The following is an 8,882-nucleotide window of genomic DNA, read 5'->3' on the forward strand; positions in this document are numbered from 1 at the left end:
AATTCCATTCAATTTGCTTTATTGACATGCATGTCAGAAATAACAACACTGCCAAAGCATCAAGGATAACTATCTCTGTGAGGTCTCTGACAGTCCGCAAAACTGTCTAATTTTCATCCTGAGCTTTTGCACGTTTGAGTTTGACACGGCCTGTCTAGTCCTCGCCGTGGGTGCAAAACCCTGAACACAGTCATCAAAATATTGAATACTGACCAATTTTTATTGAAATTAGACGTATTACTTTTACAAAACCTCACTCACATACATCAGTCTGCACAAACACTATGCTCTTCTTACAATAATTGCACACCGTTTCAAAAGAATGGCCCCCCCCTCTCCATAGCCATGAGCCGTGACGGCTGAGTGAGAGAAAGGTTGGTGACTGGGTAGCTGCATGGTGGCGCGCTTCTGGTTGCACATTCAGGATGTATTGACATTATATACAGCACAGAAATCAAACAGCCCATGATCTGCAGGGACTGATTATATTTGCTTCAGCTCTCTAGGGGAAAACTAGAGCGAGCGGGTCAAGGCTGATCACCCATTTTGTTAAGATATAAAGACTATGTTACTCCATTATAACTACGATTGGGCATAGAGTACCGGTTCAAACTTGGAATAGTGTTAAAAATTACAAAACGATTCCAATGAAAAAACGATTCTATTCCCTTTGGATTATTTGGTTTGGATTTGGATCATATGTTCCAAATTTAACACACGCAAGTTTTGGTTTCCATGGCAGCCACAGTAATACCAGGCGCTTGCCCTGTTGCAGCCATGGACCACAGTAAGCGGCTGTTTAACCGTTTATCACCAAATACAATAAGCATGCCAGTTCCAACTCCACCCCTCAAAGAATTGGAATCGAGAATCGATAAGAACCGGATTAGAAAGAATTGGAATCAGAATTGTGAAAAATCCAAACAATGCCCAATCTTATTTATTACAGAGCCTTGCATTGTAGTGGTTGAAGTGAAATAAGCAAAACATAGATGCAGTTTGGCAGTGTCATCTCACCTACGACCTACTAAATTCACACAGGCTAAAAACGCAACATGTACATCTCCTCAGACAGCGGAGGGACATTTCATTTGGGATCAGAAACCAAGCTAACATTTTTCATCAACACACGACAAGAGTGACTTGGTTCTTGGTTTCCATTACTAAGGTCTCCAATCGATTTTTTGTAGCAGCTCCTGAACTGATTTGTATATTCTACTAAAACAAAAGCTCTTACAGGATTTAAAAAATAAAAAGCCTGCCTTTTAACTATACAAGGTTATTCCGGGACACCATTCGCACATTCAGTCTGTGAGGAAGGAACGTGACTTGCAACATCAAGAAAACATGTACTCTACGCAAAACAAGGCTTGCTTTGCTTCTGAAGGCAAACAAGCCCGTTCCGTTAAAAAATCCTTCGGTCACAAGTTTGCTTAAAAAAACTACATGGTTTCTTGTGCTGTAATTTATTAAAAGGAGAGTCACTCAAATGGCACATTATACAAAAAAAAAAAAACAGTGAAAGAAAATTCACAAAAGAAAAAAAATCAAGTCGAGAGCTGAGTATATAATGTGTTTTGAGTGTGAGGCACAAGGGCAGTCGATTTCTGTGTCACACTAAAAAATGTGTGTGGTGGGCAAATGATTAACCAAAGGGACAGGGGCTCAGATAAAAAACAACAACATGTAAACCCTTTGTCCTACACCACATATCTTCAACAAAGGAAATCCATCTGAGAAGAATCCTTGTTTCACACAGAGAGAAGCCACTCATCGACTGCTCTCCTATCTCCTTCATGTGGATCCATCAGTGGGTGGGGAGCGGTCTCTGCCGGGTCGGGGAGGTGTGGGGGGACGACAGCCTCTCTGAGGAGGTGGACGATGTCAGGGAGGACTGCAGGTGGACCGTCTTGTGGAAAAGCTTGTTGCTGATCAGCACAACCAGGGAGAAGAGACGGAGCTGGAAGTGGCTGAAAGAGTGGAAAACACAGCTGGGATCAGTGGCTCGTGCAATACAAGAAACGTTTTTTTTAAAGAAAAGCTATCTTTGTTTCCCACTCACTACAGCTTTGTTGGCGTCTTGGCCTCATTAGCGCTGATGATGAATAGAGGGAAGAGGATGGAGAACAAGCAGCCACTAGGTAGAAAAAGAAAGAACAAAAAACATTGCATTTAGTAAATGCAGATTAAAGAATAACTCAGCCCACAGAGAACATGAGTGTAGTGTACCCCCGCTCTTTCAATCACTTTTTTTGTGGCATTTTGGAAATATTCTACACTTTAATGTGTTTTCCAAACTCTTTAACAACTCTATCCAACATATTTCAATCCATATCATGATTGTTTTCAGGTGGAAAACCTTTTTTAAAAGGACGTGATCCTGGAGGACGTTGGTGATTCTCAAGATGTGCTGCCTACTGGGATTCATAGACAGGGTTCCCACATCGTCTTAAACATCCAATTCAAGGACTAATCAAAGATTTTCCAGGCTTTTTGTGGTTGTAGTCATGTTTATGGTTCTTTTTAGGCTACATTTACATTGGTACCTTTTGGTTTTTTAAGCAGAGTTTTAAGCCAAAAGCGGTGGTTCACACTCCCTTGCTTTAAGCTTTTAGCACCAGTAGAAGAACTAATCTCCGGTTAAACTAGCACGCCTAAACCGCATATCTCATCAACATTCTCGTATACTGGGCATGTGCGAGCGTGTTGCATGCGCATGCCTGCGAGCCCGTAGCCCGTTGAGACTGCAACACAACCAAACCAATACGGGGGTCCGACTTGTTTTCCCATCTCCCCGGTTTAGGGGCCCTGAAACGCCAGAGCAGGGGGAATGTGAGCTCTAAACGTAGCAAAAGATATCTGTTTTTAAACCAAAACGTAGCAATGTAGATGTAGCCTTAGAATCCCATAAGGCCGAAGTCATACATCGACATTTCAAAAAATATTTGCTCTTAGCTCACTGTGTTACATATACTGTTCCCAATGGACAGGAATAAACTAAATTAGAAGAATTCCCTCTTTTTCACTAGCTGTCTAACAGGGATTTTTTAATGAGACACTACATGTGACTTTGAACAAAAAAAATACACAGACACAAAAAACTAGGTAATTTCTCGGTCTATCAAAGTATTCATCCACACGTCTATAAATTATGTAAACAAACATTATTTGGGGTTGACAGGAGCTGAAAAAGTACCGTAGGTCACAAAGTAACTTGATTTCCATGATAATACATGTAAAAGCTAAAAACATCTGCAGGGCAGCTGGACAATGGAACCCGCCACTAAGTCTTCTTTTCAATACCAATCAACCTTTGGGTTCTTTTCTTGATTAATCAAGGATTAGGAGTTTTACCTGATGATGTAGGAGGAGGGCAGGGAGGTCAGCAGCGCCATGGGTAAACCAAAGCCAAAGTAATAGGGCCAGTTCCTCTCAATATTGGACAGCCGTTGGTGCATCTCGACGCCTTAAACAAACATAAACAGCCTCAGTTTTGTTTGAGTTCCTCATTCAATCCAGACAATTTGGGTGTAGAATGTAACGTGAGCCCCTCACCGTGGTTGAACCAGCGATACTCAAAGCAGTACAGGGAGTAGAGCAGAGACATGTGGAGGAGGCTAACCATCTGTCCAATGGCATCGATGGGGAAGAGGCTAACAAACATGCCCTGGAGGACCACAGACACACACAACCCAATTACATTCACTAAGGAGACGGATGTGTGCATTTTCATCTCATTTGCTTAAGCTTAGAGAGTAGAGATTTAGTTAGAAATGGATGTAGATCAAGTTGTGGTGCAAAAAAAAAGGCCTTGGTTTCTGAATAAAACAACTCCAACAAGCGGGACGCTATGAAGCTTTCGTATATTTAGATAATTCTCTGAATCTAGAAGAATGGAGCTGGAGAACTCTGGTTCATGACTTTGTGACTCAGTCAGAGGAGTGATATCATTTGCACACCGAGCAAATATTATTAGTGAATCGGTTCTTAAAGTGACACGACAGCAGCTTTACTCTAACCGTTCAATATGGAGCTGGATTTGTTTCTTTGTTACACGCGAGAAGAAAGTTAAAGAAAGAGCTCAGCTTGCCCTAGACAAGGCGGTGCTCACCCTACTGGCCAACAGGAATGAGAGTAAGAAATTGCATCGAGAGCAAAGACTTAAAAAATATTTTTTAATTAATTAATTTTTAAAATTTAAAATTTATATTTTAACTTTTTTTATTATTTTTTTGCTATTGGTATGAAAACCTTTTCTCTCAAATACTTTCTATTTCTCATAAAATGCTATTTTTGCTATCAGTGTGATAACCTTTTCTCTCACACCTTTCCCCCCCCCCACTCAGATCATTTATTTTCTCGCATTTAATAAAGAAACACATCTAGCTCCATAGTCTAACACATCCTGCGAGTCAGCTGAAGAGAATCAGATGCTGACGTTCTGTGTGTCTGCACTGTGTGTGTGTGACTTTGTAGTACTGATAAAACAGGGGAGCACAGACAGCGACATTGTCTTTAAAGGAAGAAAACCAAGGTAGCAGTCCACAAAACTGTACCTGAATGAGGAAGAGGGCCTGGAGAAGAAGGTTAAAGAGCATGTCTGCGATGATCTTACTGACGCTGGGGAACGACTGTGCTTTACATCCAGACACTTCAAACGCTAGGTCAGCTATATCCTGCAACAGATAATAACACCCTGATGTATAGATCTGGGTCAACAAAGCATTTGACTAAATCCTTAGAAACATTAGGATTGAGAACACAATTGCATTTTTGCTTTGTGATGGCAACATGACAGGTTTGTGACTACAAACAAATGTATATGTTGTGTCCTGGTCATCTCACAGAAAAGTGCTGGGAAAAGTCCAAAATAGTTTACCACCAAACGGGCATCAGGCAACAAGTTAGAAGTGAAGTTGGCTGTATTTTACTGCAACTCTATTCTAAAAACTCATATTCCAGTGACAATAACATGATATACTATGACGCTAAAAAAAAAGAAGAAAAAAGTAAGACCCTTGAAAAGGATTTGTGGTATGGCATGTCAGACTGTGTAATGAGATCTACGTATGTGTAGATTTTTATAAAGGGTTGTTATCACATCATTGCATCCTAGCAAAGCGGGGCCTAACCTGGAACCAGATGGCGTTGACTATCTTGCTGAGGACGAACAGAGGGAGAACCCAGAGAGCACTGAAGACGGAGGTCAGGATGAACTCTAACCAGGACCACACACTGCCATGGAGGGAGGGGTCACCTGGAGCAAAAAGAAGCTTGTAGACTGACTGGTTCCTACCCCGAGCCTGAGAACACCCCCACAGATTCACTAGCAGCCATACGTACCGATGATCTTTGCAGTGAGAGTCTGCAGCAGTGGTATAAACACCCGGTAGAAGAGAAACAGACTGAGCTGCAGAGAGAAATTAAAACTACTATAACTGAACTATAGTTGCCCTTTAAGCTCATGCTTCCCGACACAACAACGTTTTCAATAGTAGTGTTTTACTTCAATAGTTCCATGTACACTCAAAAGGTTACATCAGGGAAACTAAAATGAAATTAAAAAATCTATTTAGGCTTTGCATATACAGTGGTTTGCATACGTTTACACACCCATGCTAAAGTTGATTAAATAGAGGAATACTTTTTTTTTTATTGATATTAATGCCTTAATTCCCCAAAATTAGGAAAATCCAGCTTTTAAAAACACCAATTTTCTTTGTGAATGAATAATGTATTGTAAATAAATAAATGTTCTTCCTTAAAATACATGGGGCATAAGTATACACACCCATGTGTTAAATTTCCATAGAGGCAGGCAGATTTTTAAAAGCACAGTTATTTCATGGATCCAAGTTATCATAGTTACCCTGTAAAAATAAAAATGTTTCTGCCTCTATTGGAATTTAACATAGGGGTGTGTGTACTTATGCCCCATGTATTTTAAGGAAGAACATTTATTTATTTACAATACATTACTCATTCACAAAGAAAATTGGTGTCCTTAAAAGGTTGCATTTTCCAAATTCTTTTTGAATTAAGGTATTAAGATCAATTTGCAAAGGATGTTTTTTTTTTTTATTCCTCTTTTTAATCAACTTTAGCATGGGTGAGTAAACTTATGCAAGCCACTGTATATAATGACATTCAAGACATTTAAATACTTTGTGGGCGCTGCACACTGCACTTAAAGGAACAGAGGAAATTTAGACCACATTACATGGGTGTAGGGTTATCTGTGAGACTATTTCTTTAGCTGAAAATAATAAGAATGACTTTAGTTCTTAGCTTAAAGAAGATAAAAGTCGACAACACGTTGCACCAAAGAATTCAGTAGTGTGTGCAACGAGGCTGTATTGTAACAGCAGTGGGGATGCACGATATGAGGAAAAGACTTATATATATATATATATATATATATATATTTTTTTTAATAACAATTATTATATTGTGATTTTTGCGAGGATCCTTCAGTCTGTAGGATAGGATTTGTAGGCCAGGATGTCTCTGCAGCGCCACGATACTTCATTAAGAATGGTTTGACACATATTGCGCTCCGTCTGCGATTTGGATAGTCCATATTGCGATTTGGATAATATTGCAATTAATTGTGCAGCCCTAAACAGCAGGTTAAAAGTCTTACCCAGAACACTCCTCCATTCCAGGCACAGCACTGAAAAATCCTGCTGGCTACTTTGGGGTCACTGAAAGAGAAAATAAAAGAAGGACAATGTCCATCACTGTTGGGTTAGTTTGGTTTCACTTCAGTTTGCCTTTTCTTACTTAACTAGAGTCAGACAGATACATGCCATTACCATGTCTCTGGCTGCAGACTGAAGCTATCTGGAAGGTATTACTTACAGATACAGTATGTATGTGTGGTAACAGATGAAGAGTGAGGAGAATATCTGAGCTGCGTTGATCCATGACTGCTCCAATTAACAAACATGTTGCATTTACACAGTCCAGCGCTTACTTTCAAGCTGTTCAAACTCCTGCTGTTTTGCTAGGAATGCCAGAAAAACCCAACCATTTCTTGTGTTAAGGTTAATATAGACATTGAATTGGTGGCGCTTGTGAGAAATGGTGCAAAGCATGGGAGGTGCACAGGAAGTTCTACCTGAGAGGAACATGTCAGGGGGAGTTGCAAAGAATAGCTGCTAATAAATCCCATAAACAGCAATGATGATTCTATACACATACAAATATGCCCATGAGCATATCTGACTCTGGCTAAGTAAGAAAATAAGTTAAGCAGCATTTTTTTGGGCTTACTTGTCCGGTTTGCGCTCCTCACTCTGTGCCCGTCTCTGTGCCAGCGCCCCGCTGGCCCTTCTCCTCCGCTGCTCTTCCCTTTTCTGCTGGATGCGGGCATCCAGCTTGGAAATTGTTCCAATCCCCAAAATTGAGTCTTTAATCCCCTAGAGAACCCAGAGGAAGAGAGAATACACATACTGTGTTTGTTTTAAAATTGGCTGATATAATGGAGCAATAAAATGTCTCAATAAGGTCTTGTTGAACACAAGAATTAGACCGCTACAGCTATGTACAGGCAGAGCCAATTAACAATATTTTAGGACTTGGTGGTTCCAAGGATGTTTTTTGTCATGCATTAATCCAGAATTATATTGTATTTCTTACTCAGTGCCACTGAAACCACACTTCTTCTTGCTGCCAGAAGGCAGGACTTTGCTCCAAATTACTTGTTACAACTTAAGTTCTTTCAGGGTCGGGGTCATCTCATGATTAGAAAAATAAAAGAAATTGTTGAAACCCTGTTTTATTTTTTTACGGAATGCTATATCATCATTCATATTTTCACAATAGAGTTTTATCGGAATATATTTTATTTATATCATTTTTCATTTCACCATGTCACATTCATAATGTCACTCTTTTAAATTTAGCAACAAGCTCAACAGCTAAGACCTTTTTCACAGCAGACATTTTGACTTGTCATAGAAGAAAACAGAAAGAAGAGTAGGAACGATGGCTCAATTCCATCAAGTGTCCCAGTAAGCTATTTCAGTGAGTCAGCATGCACAACACCAGGGCCTTTCCTAAGTGGAATGCAGCCATCATTCATCATGTGCTTTTCCTACTATGACATGTCAACATGTCGTGAAAAAGGTCTATTAAGGCAGTTGGACTGAGTGCTTGGTTTATTACTCTGCACCACACAGAAGAGACAGCTGCAACAGCAGCAGTGAACTGGATTCTTCAGAGTTACCTCGGCTGCATCAATTGTCATTTACTCCAGGGTTATTATATAAGTGGTTTGCAATTGTTGCTTTTTTTGTTATTGACTTTCTTTAGTTCTGGACATACACCATATATTTTCTTGACTGTGTGGGGATCAGTGGGGATTGAATATTTTTGGAACACAATCTTCGTTATATTTGCTAGTAAATACATGTCCTACAAACCTATTACACTCAATATCCACTTTATTAGGTACACCTGTACGATATAATGCAATCCTATGCAACATCTCTGCCGTGACACATTTATGAAGCTCAGAATGTTGAGAGCTTTTGTTGAGACTATTAGAATTTTGACAACTCTACTGCTATGTTTACTATACTTTACTATTGAGGTGGTAGTGGGTGGTGGTGTTGTACTGTCCCGCATTAAACTGAAAGATGTCCGTAATATTTTGTTTGCCTTAATTTAAATAGATGATTAAATAGAAGGCCGCAAAATATCACAAACACACAGTTAATACAGGTGTACCTAATAAAGTGGCCAGTGAATGTACATCTCTGACAAAAAAAACACTAAATAGGTCCATTGGTTTGAATTGCCTATGCTGTGCCTCTTGTCACAGCATCACAGCATGTGTGTGTGTGTGCGTGTGTGTGTGTGTGTGTGTGTGTGTGTGT

At 39.8% G+C, this 8,882-nt stretch overlaps 1 protein-coding gene across 3 annotated transcripts in view; it reads right to left on the reverse strand.

Moving 5' to 3' along the window:
- Positions 1–199: 199 nt before the first annotated feature.
- Positions 200–8,882, reverse strand: part of ei24 (EI24 autophagy associated transmembrane protein) — a 10,300-nt gene continuing 1,617 nt past the window's right edge. For all 3 annotated transcript variants that reach the window (XM_032533377.1, XM_032533379.1, XM_032533378.1), the window contains 9 exons: positions 7,276–7,421; positions 6,644–6,704; positions 5,344–5,410; positions 5,133–5,257; positions 4,557–4,676; positions 3,556–3,667; positions 3,355–3,466; positions 2,063–2,137; positions 200–1,970 (listed from right to left, as the gene is read on the reverse strand). In XM_032533377.1, the coding sequence (XP_032389268.1) occupies positions 1,808–1,970; positions 2,063–2,137; positions 3,355–3,466; positions 3,556–3,667; positions 4,557–4,676; positions 5,133–5,257; positions 5,344–5,410; positions 6,644–6,704; positions 7,276–7,421 (981 nt within the window). In that variant the 3' untranslated portion in view covers positions 200–1,807. The remainder of the gene's footprint in view (positions 1,971–2,062; positions 2,138–3,354; positions 3,467–3,555; positions 3,668–4,556; positions 4,677–5,132; positions 5,258–5,343; positions 5,411–6,643; positions 6,705–7,275; positions 7,422–8,882) is intronic.

Source organism: Etheostoma spectabile, chromosome 13 (genome assembly GCF_008692095.1).
Source record: "Etheostoma spectabile isolate EspeVRDwgs_2016 chromosome 13, UIUC_Espe_1.0, whole genome shotgun sequence".
Classification (NCBI taxonomy): Eukaryota; Metazoa; Chordata; class Actinopteri; order Perciformes; family Percidae; genus Etheostoma; species Etheostoma spectabile.